This window comes from Rhea pennata, chromosome 25, assembly GCF_028389875.1.
Source record: "Rhea pennata isolate bPtePen1 chromosome 25, bPtePen1.pri, whole genome shotgun sequence".
NCBI lineage: Eukaryota > Metazoa > Chordata > Aves > Rheiformes > Rheidae > Rhea > Rhea pennata.
In genome coordinates this window covers 5,959,821-5,977,737 of record NC_084687.1, presented here as the reverse complement: position 1 = coordinate 5,977,737, position 17,917 = coordinate 5,959,821, and the positions used below count along the sequence as shown (strand labels likewise).

Genomic DNA, 17,917 nt, shown 5'->3' with positions numbered 1-17,917 from the left:
GACACCCGGGTCGGGCTGGCGGCTCACCTCCCCTCCTGCTACTCAAACGAAGCTTGGAGGGTGGCAAGACCCAGCGCTGCTGCCTTGTCCCCCGCTCCTCCTGCGCTCTCTGCCCTTTGCAGCCAGAGGGAGAACCAGCCCCAGCGCAGGTGACAGCCCCCACCGATCAGCCCCAGCCGCGCCCTGGGCTGTCCCCTCCTTTACAGGTGGAGGCACTGAAGCCCAGGTGAAATGACTTGCTTGAGATCTCAGAGTGAGTCAGGCTGAAATAACCCTAAATTCCCAAATTCCACAAGGGCCTATCTCTTGCATGGTGCTCAGGTCTCCTCTGTCACTGTCACACCTTCCTCGTGGTCCTAAAGAGGCACAAGTCACCGTCCTCGTGCCCATGGAGCAGATGGAGGACAGGGGGATGCAAGGGCCAGCCCACGGCACCGGAAAACAAGCCGGGTCTCAGGCGGGCCTCTCGCCACCAGACTGCCCTCCTCCGCGGCGCCCGCTCGCGCGGTTGCGACCTGAAGAGCGTTGCTCCTAAATCACTTTGGTGGGAACGAGAGCGGAAGCAGTGAGGAGGCGGCTGCAGCCAGGGCTGTGCTAGCTCGCTACTAGGCACATGGCAGCGCACAGCTCTCTTGCGTTCCTGAGAACAGGAATAGGAGAAGCCAAGGGTATTTGAATCCTTTTTAAAGAATTTCAGTTTAAAGGATTAAAACACTGGATCTGAGATGAGCAGTGCCCTAAAGCAGTCGCTAACAAAAGCTTAAAGTAACAAAACAGTAATAGAGCTTGAAAGAGTCTAGTTTTGTTCTGTGTTAAGCGGCAAGATCTTATTTTAAGGTCCTTTTTTCCCCTTTTTAGGGTGCTGGTTCATTTTCACGTGTCCTCTGCTACTGCCCACGACCCGCAGCAGCCTTGCCTCTGGGTATGGCTCTTCCCAGTGCCGGGGCTTTTCGGGGCTCTTCCCGGCAGAGGCTGCGCGTGGAGGCGGATTCGGGGCCAGCAGGGAACCAGTTAAAGCCCGCTGGACGTTTGCTCCTCAGCCTGGTCCCAGGGTTTCGTTCTCGATGTGACAGCGGGGAGGGGAGTCCCCGGCCACTTGCTGGGGGTTGCGGCGTCTCTGCCCCCCAGGAAATCCCCGGGGCTGGGCGGCGGGGCGCGGAAAGCCGCTCCTCCGGGGTGACAGCCCCCAGGAAAGGCCGCGGAGGAGCCCGCTGTCGGAAGAGTTAACTCCGCTGGCGAAGGGCGGTTAGACACCGCGGTTAACCCACCTCTGCCAGCCTTCTCAGCTGCCGTGGTTACTAGCGCAAATAAACATCATCGCGCGTAGATGCTGCAGCTTTGCTCACAGCTGAGCAAAGGTAGAGCCGTCCTCACCCTCCGCGGGTCGCGGCTCCCCTGCAGGTATTCGAGTCTGGCAGCACAGGAAGCTCTAGTAGGTTAATGTATTTGAGGGTGAGGGGAGAAAAACTCAACTAATTAACACTGGCAGGAGAATTCCTGTTCCGTTTGGACTCAGGGATTTCCCTTCGCAGCGGCTGCGTTATGGCAGTTTAAGCATGACAAGGACTATTAGCACAAACTGCCTCCCTCTTTCTTCTTTTTTTTGCCAAGAAATAAATCCCTTTCTGTTAGAGCTGAACATGCTCCAGGTCAAATGCTCGGATGGTACAAGTCAGTGCAGGTCCTCTGCGATTAGGGAGGGGGTAGTAGCAGGCACGGCCTGGGCTCCTGGCCCTTCGCGCCCATAGGGCACGTCGGTAAATTTGAGCTGGATTGAAAAATGATGCTAGTTATAAAATTGGGAGAACCATAGAAAATAATTTGCAAGAGAAAAAACAAGCTTTTAAACGATGGCTTAGTTCCACCTCTTCTATAATAAGTAGCTTGGCTTGACAGTCAGGATGTTGGGTTTTAAAATTAAGATGAACGGGAATGCTGCGACTCTGCCAAACGCCGTTTGGAGACCGTTTCCTGCGCGGGGGAGAGCTCTGCGGGCACCTCTGGCCTGTTCTGGCAGGAAAGCGAAACCTTCCCCAAAATACCCCAAACCTGCCCCCGCATGGGCTCATCTGCTCCCCAGGCGGTGCCAGGCTGGCGTGAAGCCGGGATCCCCAGGGACTGGAGAAGACCTTGGGGTCCTCCCGCCCCGGGCCATCGGGTCCCCGGAGCAGCAGGCAAAGGGGCATGGAAGCGGCAGGTCCGGCCGTGGGGCTGCCCCTTGCCGGCACCATCCGCTCGCTCGGAGGCTGCTCCGGAGCAGCCCGAGACTCGGCTCCAGGCTTGCGGCTTCGCCGACGCCGTCCCGTCCAGGAAACGCGCTGGAAATGGGGCTGGGGGAGAGGTGGGGAGCGGGGCGTTGGGGTTCCTGCGGAGCAGCGGCTTCACGCAGCATCCTGGCGGCGGTCGAGGCGGACGTGCTGCCTTGCCCGCGGCCAGCACCCGGGCTGCCGAATCCCGCCTGCCGCCCTGGCCCCGGCCCGGAGGCATCCGCGGTTCCCTCCGGCCAGCCGCCCCGTGCCTTGTGAGCTGGCAAGCGGCTGGACCCTGCCCACACCCGCAGCGGATGACGGCTCCCCATAAAACCCACGGTCACAAAACGGCATGCTTCCGGAGCGCGCTCGGGGCGTTCAGCCCCTCCGAGGTCCTGCCCCGGCGCTCAGTAGCACGCGCAGGTGAGGTGGACAGACGTGTACTTTCAACACCGCGTCAATCGGAGCACACACACGCTCCCGCACAGACACAGACCTCGGTTACACGTACAGAATATCCCCCCAAAAGGGAAACCTCCCTTGGCTTCCTGTTCCTACAACCATCAGCAATCCCAGCACGTGGCTTAGGTGCGGATGGATCGATGGAAGCGCAGGAGGATGCTGCTGTCCAGAGCAGGCCTTCGCCGGCGCCCGCTTTCTTACACTGGGGTCTCCCAGGCAAGGCCGTCCGGGGCTGGATCAGGCCTCTCGCCCATCAAGTGCAGTGTCCACACCAGGTCAACACCTTCTGGTCGAATATTCACAGGCTCAAGGCTTGCAAACCACTCAAAGCTAATGCTGGTGAACTGTGCAAAAATGCTGGAGCAGAGAGCAGGAGAATTCCTAAAACACGAACGTTGAGATCCCCGTTGCTCTCGACCCAAAGTGCCGTAAGTGTTCCCTTCCGTGAAAAGCAGTTGCTTCAGTAGCTGCAAATCCACCGCTTCTCTCAAATGCCTGGAGCGGGAGCAGCTCCACTTAACCTACAGGAGCAAACCGAAGGATTTAGCCAAGAGAGCAACCTCCACCGTGATCGCCTGGACTCACGCAGCCCTGGGCTGGAGTCCAGGTCTGGAACCAACCTTTGAGCATATTCCTGTGTCCGCTGGTATAAGGTGTTCGTATCAAAGCATACTAGATCTTTTCTTGTCCCCTTTTTTTATTCACAGTAGACATGCTATGACAGCGCAATTAGTCCCTGTAAAAGCATGTCTGGGATGCAAGAGACTGAATCATTGAATTCCTTTCTTTTAAAACCTGATCAGGAGCTTTTTGAGATTCTGATATTCATATTGCTGTTCTGCATTAAGGTCTTCAAAAAAAGAGTTGCACAGGGGGAAGCACAAGCTGGTTTTGTCAGCAATAGGATGCTGGTTTTTCCATGGAGTTTAATCCAGAAACAGAAAGCATTTACTTCTCTGCGGCCACCAGCAGCTAACCGGGCAGAGCAGCACAGGAAAAATGCTGGGAACAGGGTGGTGGACATTAAATAGCATTTACAGAAGATCATGCTAAAACTTCCAAGAAAGATAAACTCCCTTGTGCTGCCAGACTATGATGTAAACCTAATCTCATTAAAATATCAGTGTGAACCACCCAGTACGTAGCTGTGGTTCTGCTCGGTGCCAAGTGCTGCTCTCCCTCATCGCAGCTCCAGAGAGCAGGGCAGTTTCTCAGACAGTGTGTCCAGCCCTGACACGACTTCCCGGAGCAGCACAGGCTCCGTCCTGACGCAGGGGAAGCAAACGCAATGCTCCGGCTACACTTACTCACCGCTCGATGATGCTGTTGTTGAGCTGGAGGTCGCACGTGACCAATTTCATTTGCTCTAGGAGCTCCTGCATCCTGTTGAGACACAAACAAGACCTTGCAAACCCAACACTCCACTCCCAAAAACTCATCGTTCAGGGGAGCGAGTGTCCGGACACCCCGTGCCTGCACGACCCCATCCAGCAGCACTTCCCATCGGCTCTGGCTGCTTCTCGCCAGCTCTCCAAGGACTTACCTAAAAGCCATATCGTGGCGTGCCTGGTTCAGATGAGCAGGCAAAGGGACCGGGGCCGGATGCCGTTCCTCCACCAGGACTGTCTGGAGAAACTTGTCCAAAGCCTGCAGAGACAGGGAGGTCGACGGTTCGCTGCAGGCAACGTGCTGCTTCCTATGGTCTAATCTCTGGGCACTGCCACGCACCGGTCCCCCCGCGGCCCTCCGAGCGGGGAGTGCTTCCTCGCGGGAAGAGAGGGCGACGAAACGCCCCCAGGAAATTGTGTGTGCATGGGTATGCCCAGCACATCCCCCCCATGAGGACAAGTAAAATCAAATATCCAAGGACCAGAGCATCTGCTAGGTGTCTATACTGGAAAACGCCAGACAATCCACCATAAAAACTGCAGCAGGAGCATCATCTTTTCCTGCTACTGCAGTTCCCTGTGTATCTGAGTACAGGCTAATTACTTACTGACGGGTCGTCATTTGGCCAAGGGTGCCTCTGCTGAGGATTTACCCATTCCCTGCTCTGCTCAGCAGGAGAAAACGGTACTTAGCAGCACTTCATATCTGGATCACCCACAAAAAACTGCAGCAAGTTGTTTAGAAGGAGCCCACTGAGGAAGCCTGTAGGTCTCTCCGCGTATGTGCCCACTCACGCACGCCGCGGAAGCCAAAGTGAGGAGCGACAGCCTTGCCGAGAAGCAAGGCAAGCCCGCGCCGCGGCGCCCGGCCTGCAGCCGGCGAGCACCTACGCGCTGCAGGCAGTCCTGGCACTCCGTCATCGCCACGCTGCAGGCACTGATGCAGTTGCTGAGCCTCTTCAGATGCTTCTTTATCTCACCAGCTTTCCTAGCAAGAAAAAAACACAAGAAAAGTGCCAATGTTTGGCAATTTGCCAATTTTTTTGCTTTGTTTTGTTTTAATTTTGTATTGTTTTCTGCAAGCCACACCAGATTTAAGTTAAAATCCTAAAGGAAAGCAAATGAGTCACAACAGTGTGGTAATTCCAGCTGCAACTCTGCCAATAGGCACTGCCCGAGGGCGATCCAAACAGCACTAACAGCAAACTAATCCGGGGAAGTTCAGCCTCTACGAGAGACCTGCGAACCGCGACTTCTGCCGGCGCTGAAGCGCAGGCTGCTCTTTCTTCCCCTACGGAGAGTTTCCGCTCTAGAAGGCTTCGCGCTTTCCGTCAACACCGGCACGCTCTGCTTTCAGATTCAAAGCTTACAAAAGCTGGAAAGATTTGCCAGCCCCTAACGTGTGCCAGAGCCCGTTCCCACGGCCCGTTTCTGTGCAGACGATATCGCACAGCCGGGGGCTGGCGCGGGGCGGCCTCGGCACCGAACCGTCCTGCGATCCCTCGGGGACCGAGTCCGCAAAAGGCGGAGGTGCTGTCCGTCCCGCAGGCGGCAAGGTGCACAAAAAGATTTTGGTTTGGTTTGGCTCAAAGAAAAGTATTTAAGGTGAATGGTCCACCTCCAGTCGCCAGAAAAACACCCGCCACACCGCAAACCTTAACTGCTAGCAGGAATAAACTCAAAACAAGGTGATTAAAGTGGAAATAAAAACAAATTTAAAATATCCAGCTGTGACTCACAATATGTTCTCCTCAAGGACAGAAAAACAGATGCAAAAATATTCCAGCAAAACGTGAAGAAGGAAGGTGAGGGGTCGCCGCGCGGGAAGCCCCGGCGTCCCCAGGCTGCAGAGGGCCAAGAGCGAGGAACCGGTCGCGGGGGCCGCAGGAGCGGGTACGACGCCGTCCCCCGCGCCAACGCACCGTCTAGGGTGCTTCGAGTCAAACTTCTGGCTTAGGAGCCCCCCTCCATCGGAAACCCTATGCAGGTCTATGCACCAAAACCTGGGGCCAGGTCTAAAGCAGGTTTTAATGCTAAGACACTATAGAAAATCATTTTTTTCTACCCACACCTAAACCCAGAGGAATAGATAATCACTTTAAAAGCAACCTTGCAATAAAAATCCAATTTCTGCAACATCCTCTTCTTCTAAACGCCTCCCCCTCACTCCTATTCTTTGCTGCTGTAATAGCCAGTGGATTGCACTCAATCACTGCAAGGTAATTTGCTCTTTGCATTATTCCCCAAACACCATTTAATATAACATCATTCCCAGTAAGTAGCTCTCTTTGTCTCAATAGCAATTTTGTCCTGGTACAATAACCTCTCCCAGTCAGAGAGCAAGGAAACCAGCTGCCTGAAGCAAAGCTGCAAGTTTACGTTTGGCAGCATTTGGGCTTTTTTAAATGTTAGAACAACAGAGCAGAAAATACAAGTCGCAGGATAAGGACCAGAGTACACAGAGTTTTTCTTCAGTCGTGTAGAGCTGCTTCTCTACGGTCTTTCTATCGCTTTATGAGTCCCTCCGCAGCAGGTACCTACATCTTCTCCACCCAATACCGGAGAGCACCAGGAGCCCAGAGAGGTCATTTGAGGGTGATGGGAAGCCCCTTTCCTCCACCCCTGGGACCCCCTTGGGTCTGCATGCACAGGACATGCTGGCAGCTCTCGTTGCAAAGAAAGGAGCACCCCAAAGCCCGGCGGTGCGACCCACGGGAAGGGCTGAGCCCGGGCTGGTACCTCATTCTGCTCCCGTGAAGAGCCAGGACCTCTTGGTACTTCTGCACACAGTCATCCTGGAAAATCAGCAGAACCTTCCTGGCCAAATGTCCTAAATTCACCCTAAGGACCGGAGGGAGAAAGCCGGGAAGGAACAAGTGTTATTTCTTCATATGCATGAAAATAAACACCATGGTTCAAATAACCGGAGGCCTGAAGCAGGCTCCAAAATGGAGCACGAGGGGTTGGACATTCAGCAATGAATTTTGCTTCAGCATTAAAGATAAAACAAATCCAGACGAAGACAAGGAGAGCAGTCAAAAGCGGGAGGTTTTCTGAAAGGGCTGCAGGACCAGGTGGTCAGGTCCTCTGGAAACCGCATTTGAGAAATCTTTGCCATATGGTTTAAGGCACGTGCCCAAGGTTAGTGTAAAGATCAGTTAAGAGAAAGGATCAGCCTGTTATATTTCATTACCCCTAGTAAATATTAAAGTGCATGTTTTATTCTTTGCACGTGTTAAACTCCCCTGGCTTCCGTGGAAGCTACCAGGAGAATTTGTAAAGGTATAAAAGATGCTCAGACACTTAACTCCCACTGAAAATTAAGTGTATATGTAAGCACTTTCCCAGACAAGGACACTTCCTAAATCCGCATCTCAGTGAGTGAGCCATAAACCGAGCGAAGTGTTGGGGGAACAGACAGCCTGAAATGGGCTCATTCCTCGCAGCCCCACACAGGGATTTAGACCCAACAGCAAACTCGCTGCCCCCAGATGTGCGCAGGTTTTCTCACATCTTTCCCTGAAATGGTTTGCAGCTGGAAAAATTTCGCTATGAAAAGGCCTGCAGCAACGAGCGGCCACAGGCGCCTTCTGCAGGTGCCTGCTCCCAGCGCTAACGGCCCGGAAACCTTTCACGTCTTCTTACGATTCAACAAGGAACGCAAAAACCCCTAGCCGGCCTCGATTTTGGGCTGGTGACCCTAGCCGGGGGACAGGGTTGGTACTCACTTATCCAGCTTGTGTATCTGCTCCTCGTTATAGCCCAGCCCTGGGGGGAGGAGAGACACCGGTCACGCGCCGGGAAGCAACTCTGCACGTTTTCCTGTTCATAACCCGACAAGCGGGTGACTTCACGGGGCACCGTGAGATCACCCCCGGGGTGCCTTGGAGGCAGCGGCAGCTGCAGCCCCAGGGTTATTGTCATGGCACAGAGACAACTGCTAGACACAGTAAATTGAAATAACTATTTTTTGCACCAGGCCATTGCTGCTGCGGAGGCAAGAGATGCTCTTCCAGGCTCGCGAGAGCCGCCGTCACCCGCGACTTACGCGGACACGTCCTGGCCTTCTTGAACTGCTTGTGTATGAGCTGCATCTTCTCCAGGCAGCACTCGATCTGCCGGACGCTGTGAGAGGGGGACAGAGACTTCAGCAGGAGGCTGACGGCAGAACGGGCGTCCACGCCGTGCACCCCCGGCTGGGACATCCGCGCCGCGACTGCACCTCCGCGTGGGCATCACCTTCTCAGCACGGCTGCCCCGGCTATCCAGACCCAAGCAGTACCGATATTATTCAGACCAAGCTTCACTGGCACCGTAACACGTCCCCACCACTCTGTAATTCAGCAAACTGCCCCTGTCAACAGCAGGGGCAGCTGCATCTCTGAAGCATTTCTGAAGCTGAAGGCCAGGGACTAAAGCCAGTGAGTATCTACACAGTACCGCTCTATCCCCTCGGTCCTCCCTTCCCCAAGAAGTTGGGTTTGAATTGCTCCAAGAGCTTAAACAGAGACAGATGGCAATGTTAGAAGAGAGCTGTGTCTGCAAGGGCCGTGTGGTCCAGGTCTAGAGCCCAGTGGTATTTCTAGCTCTGTTCCTCAAACCGTTTTTTTTAACCAGTAGAAAGGGAGAGTACAATAAAACCGTGCAGAGGACTGCTGGCGAAGGCGATGCCAACCTTGAAGCTTTCCAATTTTCTTTCTCCCAACACCAACGCCTTTGCAGAAAGCACTGCGATGGGGAACGGAAACGACGCGGCAGCGCGCTGCATCAGGAGCGGTGCCGCGGCGCAGCTGCTGCTGCGAGGGAGCACTTCGGCGTGAAACGCGAGCGCGCCGTGAGCAGACCCGCGCAAGGGCTCCACCAGGCACCGTCACGCGCGTGCAAAGGGCTCTTAACAGCCGCGCGTACGAGGAGCCTTGCGGCCACGCGGCAACATCCACCGGACCGCGTCGGAAAGCGTCAAAACGCTGACAGCGGTTTCAGTAAAGCTGGCTCTGCAAACCTTCTGTCCGCGTGTGCCTGCCGCCTGCGCTCCAGCAGCTCAGCCAAAACGCCGTCCAGCGTGCCCTGACAGTCGAAGATGTCGTGGGAGCACTGCGAGAGATCCTCCGCCACCTGCGGAGGGGAAGGAGGCGCTGGGGCAGGTCCTTCGCGCAGCCGGCCCCGGACCCGTGCGCCGGCACTCACCGCCTGCAGCCTTGCCTTCGCCCCGCTCAGCTCCTTCAGCGCCGGCGTCCCGCCGTCTCCAGGAACGGTCTCGTACCTGCCAGAAGCCGGAAAGCAAAAGTGCCTTGAACAGGAAACAGGCCGGACGCGGTGCACCCAGGCACGGCGCCAGCGATCCTGGAGTTACAGCCCTGCTCGCGCCCCGCTGAAACCAGCGGGAACCCCGCGGCCGAACCGTTTTAGAGGATACGGAAATTAAGAGGCTTCCTAAATTGAAACGAACGGGGAACAAGAATCCAACAGTTCAGCATTTTCCATTACAGCAACAACAAAAGAGAAAAAGCAGGAGCAATACAGCTGTGGGTGATGTGAGATAACGCTTGGATTGCCCCGAGGCAGCGCTGGCGGCACCGGATGCATTTGGTACGCGCTAGGATCGTCCGAGGGCTCCCTGTAATTCAGCGTCTGATGAACGCTCATGAGACCAAGCTAAGGGCGAGGAAAACCCGGGTGGCTCATTTCCTAGTCTCCACACGCAGTGGAAAACCCTTTTACGTCCCACCTACCAGTTTATCCCTGGAATTTTCGTTATTTCTGATTATCCAGGCACCTTTGAGAGTGCCGCATCTTATCTGCAACGGGCCGCTGGCCACGGCAGCCTCCGGGTTCGCGAGGCAGCAGAAAGCCGCACGCGTCCTCCTCCGCGCTGGGCGCAGGGACGCCGGCCCCGGGCCCGCGCGACCGCGACGCCGACCTCGTGGAGCCTCACTTACAGCGCGCGGGTCTTCACCTCGGCGAGCTGCAGGCAGGTGAGCAGCGAAACGGCTCCTCTTCTCTGCTCCAGAAGCCTCGAGCACTCAGTCTTCAGGTTGCCGCTGCCAACGGAGAAAACAGCCAGTCCAACGCGTGCTCCCAGCAGCCAGACGTGGCTCCGGAGCCGGCTGGCGCTCGGCAGCTGGACATCCCTCCAATCCCAGCTCGGTGCTTGCAGCTCTCCTTGGGAATGCACACGAAAAATGGGTGCAATGATGTGGTATCAGGGCCCTTTCCTGCCAGGCACTGCCCAGGCACAACGCGAGAAGGTCTTACCCAATAGGACAGTGAAAATGCACAATAATAATAATAATAATAATAATGCTGTACTCCTCAGCATCTCCTGAACTGGAAACAGTGACTCAAAGGATGCAAGTGGGGACAGGAGCACCCTCTCGACACCGAGTGGTGCTCTCCTGGAGGTCCTCAGCTAGCTCTCCCTGTCCGTCCTGTCCTTGCACACGTAGCACTGGTGCGGGAGAAGCTCCAGCTCGTTGCATTGCTCCAAGGACCCTCGCAGCAGTGCGACGAGTAAGGATGCGCGGTGATGCCGCGCTGCCCGGCCCAGGACTTGGAAACACCGTGTTTTCGGGTTAAACTCTTAGCACAAAGCTCCCGCGAAGCGGGAGGGTGCAGAACGCGCGGGGGCTGTCGGCACTTACGCGACCCAGTGCAGCCCCCTCCGCGTGAGCTCCTGGCAGCGCAGCAGCGAGCGGGCGATCCACAGCGTCTGGTGCGCGGCGCCCACGGCGCTCTGCAAGGCAAAGAGCCCTGCCGGCGCCTGCCCCGGCGCTGCCCGGGGGGCGGCGGGGCGGCCCCACACCTACCTTCGCCGTGCCGCAGTCGGCTACAACGTCCACCTTGGGGGCAAACTTGGGGAACTCGAGCGCCGCTGCAAAGAGACCCACAGCAGAGGTGGAGCGTGGCAGGAGGGGGCCGGACCTCGGGGGGTGATCTCCCACGGATCCACATGACATCTCCTGCCTGCTCCGGGGGGAACCGAGCCTGCGACCTCCCGATCCCGCATGCGCGCCCCAACCCCTGCCGTGCTGGGCTCCGCGAGCGCCCGGGAAGGAGGGTAACTCAGGGTTAGGAGGGTAACTCAGGCAAATCTCTCTTACGGCAGCCGCCGGCCGGAGGCTCAGCTGCCTGCCGGGGCAGGGGGCACCCGATGCGTCGCACAGCTGCGGGTACTCACGATCTCGGTATCTCACTCCTACCAGGTCTTCTGGCTCAGCGCTCAGCAAGGTCAGAGGGTTATCCTCCGTGGTCTTGCAGAAATTATGAGCTTGTAGGTTAGGATCCAACTCAAACAGATGGCCTTCAAAAAAATATTCTTGGTGGTGAGGGGCTATATTTGTTTGTTTGAAGACAGCGTCTAAAAATTTGCTGGTACTAAAATGCAAAAAAAAGAAAAAAAAAAAAAGAAAGAAAAGAAAGGATAGGGAATGAGAAACGAGGTGAGCACTCAGATTTCTGCTGCTTTAGCAGGCTGCCATGGTCTTCCCATGCCAAAACATCCCACAGGGTCAGCAGGCCTCTCCGACAGTCTCGCTGGGACGCTCCGGGCCACCCTCAGCACGTGCTAGCCACTGCCGACCACCAGCAGCTCACAGCTAATATACAGCCTGGGGAACGCTGCTTTGCACCCATTTTTTCATGCTGTTTGGCAGGGAGGGGGTGTTTTGCTTAACCAGCTTTACCTATGGTGCAAAGAGAACCAGTGCTTCCCCCCAGTTCACACAGTGAAATGAGGAGCTGAGGCTCCCCGCTCCCGCGTTCAACACCCACGTTCGCTTTCCCAAGGCCTTTCCGGAGGCGTCCTTACGTGTTGTGGGAGTGGATGTAAATGCGATGCAAGGAAGCCTGCTGCAGGGAGAAGACATCAACCACGATCCTGTGCAAAATATCACTAGTTTCTGCAAAGAACTGGTCAAATCCCCAGCATTTCTCCTGATCTGCCTCCAGGATATTAGCCAAAATTGGTATAAGCTGGACCTTCAGCCCCCTGCAGCAACAAGAGGAAGACGAGAAGAGTTGTTTTTACATGCTGGAAAAAGAAACCCTTAGCCATAAACGTGCTGATGTGCAGGGCCTGGGACTGGAGTTCTGCCCCTGTTCTGCAACCAGGTCTCTGTACCAAATGAGTCACTGCCCTGTTTTATGCCCCCTTTCTTGCACCTGTAAAAGCAGGACCATCTCTGGTCAAAGAGCTGTGCAACTCCCAGATGAAAAGCTGTTTTTCCTTGTGAAGAATTCACACACAGTGTGACTGAGATTAGCTACCCTCTGCCATCAGTGCGGCTGTGCAAGGACGCAGGATTTATGATATGATCCAAAGGTTTGGTGGCCCAAGGGGAACGCTGGCCACCCTGGCAAGGGACACTCACACAGAGAGTCGGCATGTGGCGGGCAGCTCGTAACTCCACTCGATGGTCCCGTTCTCCTGCCTCTGGACCCCTGCGATGGCTCCAGGAGGTTTCTCCGTGGTAATTTTGTACCTGTTGAAAGGAAGTGGGTTGATTTATCCTTGCTGATGACCCAGGCTCAGTGATGTCCATCCAGATATTACATCCCTTGGGTGCAGCAAATGGATGTGAGGGTGCAAAAAAGGGGAAGAGGCAGCAGTATGAATGGACTGAGGAAACCACGACTTATGAGAAGAAAAAATAAATGGAGAAAACATGCCAACAACCCAGTGCAGTGCAGGAAGCTAAAACACAGTTCTAGTATTAAGTCCAACAACCTTGTATGTGGATGCAATCCATCTAGGGGGCCTGGGATCTTCTGGCTGTGGTGGGACGCAGCAATGGCAGAGCTGTCACAGGCTGGCATCATGGTACACCAGAGCTCTGCAGCTGAAGCATGTGGGCTCACACACGCTCATCCTCTGCCAAGTTCTCCTCTGAGAATTCCAGCCATCAATTACAGCCCCAGCGTCACCCAGGCCAGCAGCATGGAGCCCTTCGAAACTGCTGCCTCACTGGGTGTGCTACCTACATGATCTCTTTGTTCCTGCGCGGTCCACCAAAGGGGATGAAGGGGAGGCTGCCAGTGGCAGCATGGTAGAAGGTCACCCCGATGCTCCACAGATCCACAGTCACACCATAAGCCTTCTGCTGAGGTTTCCGCAAAACTGCTCTCTCGTACATATCTGGGTGCTAAAGGGATGAAGCAGAGAGCACAGACTGCCGATGGATCCACAAGGCTTACAGCAAGTGTCAAACCTTGGATGATGAGATTTAAACCTTTCTGATCATGCTGGCTTCTCCGTCTGGATCCTCAACGTAAAGTATCTCCTTTAACTTTATAATGAAAATGCTGAGCACCCTTCTCTGAAAGTCTGGCCCCTTTCAAGCTTGCCTCTCCATATCACTTGTTACCTCTAAAAGTTCCTTCAGCTGTTGGATGGTGAGATGGAGACTGACTTCCATGCCATGCATGTTAATCTGTGCTGATAAGAAGCCTTTTATCAATCCATGAGGATTACACGAGAAACCCAGTTTCTCCTCCCTTCTCTAAACCAGGTGTCTCAAATCTGACTCGGGGAATGGAGTTTGGCCTCCAGTGTGTTAGCGCAAGTAGCACTTTCCCCCAGGACTCCCAGGGTCAGCAGAACGGTGACGTGCTGTACTCACAAGATATTCCTCTGTCCCATAGAGGGACACAAACTTTTCATCATCATCCAGCTCTCGGGCAGCCCCAAAATCCGTCAGTTTATAGATGCTCTGCCCATCTTCTCCCATCAGTCGCATGATGTTCCCAGGCTTGATGTCTCTGTGGACAATACCATTCTCACGGAGGTGGTTCATTCCTGCCACTAGGAACAAAATGGGAAGATAGTATTTGTGGGTAGAGCCAGATCAGTTGCTCAAGATGGATTTGATTAAAATGCAGTAGTGTTAGCAGGACTGGAGAGAGAAACAGCCCCCAGGGCAGCTTTCACGTCAACCAGGACCAACATGACTTTGGGAGAACAGAGAGGGGGGATGAGCGCACAGTAAGGCAATGCCCTCATGCTCCTCTGGTCTCGGGACACAGCCCGTTGGCCACCACTGCTTCCTAGAGGAGAGGTCTGTAAAGAGAAATCCTCCGGCTTCTTCGGAAAGCAACAACTTCAGAATTAGCGCCCTTTTGGAGGTGCAATTTCTGACGTGCTCAAGCAGGCCGGTCACACCGACAGTCCCGACATCCAACAGCCTCGGGCTGATGCCTATGCACTTCCACTGGCACTGCTGACGGCAGCAGGATACTGCGAAGGCCTGGCCCCACACAGGTCTGGGTCACCAGCTCTCACCACGCCTGGGTTCACAGTGACGGACAGCTGCTAACAGGTCACCTGCCTCAAGTAGGATGAGCAGGGGACTGTCACAGCTCTGATACTCACCAACACACTGCAGGACTATGAGAAACTCAGACTCAGACAAGCCAAAGGCATTGGCTGGATCTTCCAGCATGTTCAGCAAGCTCCCGCTCGAGCAGTACTCCATCACCAGCACCTTCTGCTTGCTGGTTCCCTGCATTAGGGAGCACAGAAGAGAGGCAGTCTAGCAGTGGCATCCCAGTAAGGAAGCTCTCAGTGACAACGCCCTGGCCTCCATCCCAGTCTGCGTGGCCTTTCCCACACCAAGCAGATCAGGACCCTATCCTTGGTCAGGAGGTCCATGGGTTCCTCCTACTCAGACAAACCAGGATACAACTGGAGAAGCACTGAAGAACACGGACAGGCACAGCTCTCCTCCCGAAGAGATGCTCAACACAACCCCAACCCTAAAAGAACGATGGGGACCGCACAGGTCGGGGACACTGTATCAGCTTCCAGGGAGAGAGGAGCAGCACTGAGCAGCTGTGAAGAGTCACCAAAGGTGAGGACACCTGGGTTCTTCCCAGCTGTGCTACCCGCCTAGTCTGTCCCTTCAGCAAGTCACTTCAGCGCTCAGCTTCCTCGACACCCCTGGTCCCCCTAATGCCAAAGGGCTGGGAAAGGTTTGATAACGACGCAAATAGGACAGAGGCGGGAGGAGAAGCAGCTGCTGGAGTAAGTGCTGCAAAGAGAGGCCTCGTCTATCTGCAGCTCTAAACCAAGTCCCCGAGCCGGTACTGGTGAAGCTGGCACCGCTGCTTTCCGAGCTGAGGTCGGACTTACCGTCTCCTCCACAGCAAATAACTTGACAATGTTCTTATGGTTCAGCTTCCTCAGCATCTCAAACTCCCTCATCTGAACCTCCTGCGGCCTGAGGTAGCTGGCGTTATTGAAGACCTTCACAGCAACCAGCTCTCCTGATTTCTGGACAAAAAGGGAGGAGAGAGCAAGAAAAACTGAGGTGGAAACGCTGTCGTTTGCCCCCTGCATCGGCCTCACCTGGAGAGAAGCGGGTGAAGGTGCAGGACGGGAGTCACGCGGGGCTCCCCACAGCCGCAGGCCCGGTGGGGAGACGTGGGAAGCTGCTCGGTTTCCTCGTGGGAGAGGAAAAACGGAGCCAGAGCGAAAGGGGAGCTTTTCCACGGCTCGGAGGGGCCAGTCGCCCAGAGCCCCTGCACGGGCTGGCTCACTCCTTGATTCGGTTCCCAGCGACCGCCCAGCCCGACGCCCCCGCGCAGCCCCGTCCTGGAAACGGGGCTCCGTCCCCGCTGGCACGGCCCAGCTTTGAAAGCGAAGCGCGGCCGCAGCAGTTGTTCTCTTAGCCGCCCTCAGCCTTCGCCTCCGCCGCTGCAAACCCCAGACAGCGGCATGCACCTCGCCTGCTTCCTGTCTCAGAAGCTCGTGCGCTTTATGCAAACATGTTTACTCAGTTCTGTAAAACGTTTATGGCTAGGTCTGCGGCCGCCAGCTCCCTGCCCGCTCCTCGTAGCAGAGAAGCGTTTTCAAACCGCCCTCGAGGCCGAGTCTCTGCCCTCGCCCGGGCGGAGGCAGCTCGCCTAACGCGCCTCGGCGGCCGGGCGGACCGAGACCCCCTTTTCCAATCCCTGCAAGCGTTTGCATGAAAAACGCAAATCCGGCGCGGACGGGGTTTCCAAAACCGCCGGGCGTTCCCCCTAAAACGGCCTCCCCGCGGCGACCCGTGGGAGCGTCGCGCAGGCACGGCACGGCGCGGCACGGCGCTCGCCGACCTCAGCCCGCGCCACGCCGCCGCGCCCCCGGCTCACCTTGTTGCGCGCCTTGTACACGCAGGCCGTGGCTCCCTGGCCCAGCACGTCCTCGGCGTGCCAGAGGTAGTTGGGGGTGCTCTGCATCTCCGGCCCGGCGCCGCTCCCCGGCGCTGCGGGAGACGCGAACCCGTCCCGGCCGCCGGCGCTCGGCTCTGCCGCCCCGGCGGGGAGGGGAACGCCGCCCCGCTCGGCTGCCCCCGAGCCCTCCTGCTCTCCCGGCAACCCCGCAGGGGCGGCGCGGGGCCGAGCATGGGCGGCGGGGACGGAGCTGCCCGCTCTGCCCGCAGCGCCCCGCCGCCGCGACCCGTCCGCCCGCACCGGCAGCGCGACCCCGACAGCTGCAGAGGGAGCGAAGGGCCGCGGCGCTGGAGGGCGGCGCGAGGCGCCTCCCCCGCGGCAGCCGAGGCCTATAGCATTGCAAAACCAGCCCTGCAAGCACCGCGGCGGCGGGCAGAGGAGGAAACGCTCGGCTTCCTGCTCGGAGACGAAAAATTCCCCAAGTTGCAGCCGTCCCCGCTCCCGCGCAGCCTCCCGGGGCCAGCTCCGCTGATTCACCGGGCGACGCCGGGCAGCCGCAGCCTCCCGGGGGCAGGACGGACGCTGCTGACGGCAAACGGTGCTGAGCACCGGGAGACCCCCCCGGCCCAGCCCGGGGCAGGAACGAGGGGAGGCCGGAGTTGCCAGGACCTCAGGCCAGTGCTGCAAGCCACGACGCCACCACAAAGGGCTCCAGCCACACCCTTGCTTTTGCATAGCCCCTGGGTGCTCCCGAGGGTGGTCCCATCGCACCGGGAAGGGTCCGGCGCGGAGACGGCCAGTGAGAGCCGGGCTTCGTCCGCGCCGCCTCTGCAGCTCTGCAGGGAGGCGAGTTCAGCTTTACAAGCTGCTTTGCAGAAGTAGCAGCGACCAAAGTTTGTCATGTCCAGCTGCAAGGATGGCTCCGAGCCGCAGGCCAAACCCTCTCGCTTGTGCAACAGCACCACGCTCTCAGCGCAGTTTCCTACGGATTTCCTCATCCTGGGACCACTACAGAAATATTCAGCCAAACTGAATCAATATGAAACATGTCCGTAATGTTTGGGGGTTCCCAAATTCAGTTGGGTCCCATCACCGAGACCACCGCTGCGCTGGAGCTCTGCGGGGCGACCTGGAGCCAGAGGCAGCCTGCGAGCCTGACCCTGACTCAGGTAAGCAACGTGACCGCCCAAAATAAGCACAGAACAGGAGAGAGGAAGCAAGCGCAAATAAAACAGACTAACTGCATCCTCCAGCCACAAACCTGCCCCACGCAGGCAAGTAGCAGGTGGGACCAGGCCTGGGCACCCGCGAACACCGCTGCTGGGTGTCTGGCAGGGCAGAGAGGATCCAAAAGTCGATAGGAAAATTCCCCAGTCGGGGGGATGAGGTTGCTAATCGCAGCGGAGCCGGCTGAAGCCTGGCTGCGTTCCTCCTCCTCCGCTGCCCCCGGGACGAGCGGGCAGAGCGCCAGCCCGCCGGGCGCTCGCGGGGTGCTGGGTGCCCGGACCGCCCCTCGCCCCGGGCTCCAGCGCTCCGCAGGGGCGTTTGCAGGATAGCGCCAGGTAACAGAGTTCACCACGTGCTGCAGCTACGGAAGCGAAGTTAGTTTAATCAAGTGAAGCTTTAAATCACGGAGATCAGCGTCGTTAGGAGGCTGCGGCTCAGCCGCGG

At 56.9% G+C, this 17,917-nt stretch overlaps 1 protein-coding gene across 4 annotated transcripts; it reads right to left on the bottom strand.

Moving 5' to 3' along the window:
* Nucleotides 1-1,603: 1,603 nt before the first annotated feature.
* On the bottom strand, nucleotides 1,604-16,431 carry IKBKE (inhibitor of nuclear factor kappa B kinase subunit epsilon). Of its 4 annotated transcripts, XM_062595083.1 has the most exons (20): nucleotides 16,226-16,431; nucleotides 15,225-15,365; nucleotides 14,466-14,595; nucleotides 13,717-13,898; nucleotides 13,079-13,239; nucleotides 12,469-12,579; nucleotides 11,907-12,086; nucleotides 11,277-11,473; nucleotides 10,906-10,970; nucleotides 10,741-10,832; nucleotides 10,039-10,140; nucleotides 9,287-9,362; nucleotides 9,102-9,214; nucleotides 8,148-8,224; nucleotides 7,828-7,867; nucleotides 6,839-6,940; nucleotides 4,991-5,087; nucleotides 4,255-4,358; nucleotides 4,023-4,094; nucleotides 1,604-3,232 (listed from the first exon to the last, which is right to left on the bottom strand). In XM_062595083.1, exons 1-20 carry the CDS (start codon nucleotides 16,310-16,312, stop codon nucleotides 3,199-3,201), a joined length of 2,163 nt encoding a protein of 720 aa, XP_062451067.1. In that variant the 5' UTR covers nucleotides 16,313-16,431; the 3' UTR covers nucleotides 1,604-3,198. The 4 variants fall into 4 exon arrangements, with proteins under 4 accessions (XP_062451067.1, XP_062451066.1, XP_062451068.1 ...); XM_062595082.1 differs by having other exon boundaries at nucleotides 10,906-11,473; XM_062595084.1 differs by lacking the exons at nucleotides 13,717-13,898; nucleotides 14,466-14,595; nucleotides 15,225-15,365; nucleotides 16,226-16,431 and adding an exon at nucleotides 13,327-13,442 and having other exon boundaries at nucleotides 10,906-11,473.
* Between the last annotated feature and the right edge of the window lie 1,486 nt (nucleotides 16,432-17,917).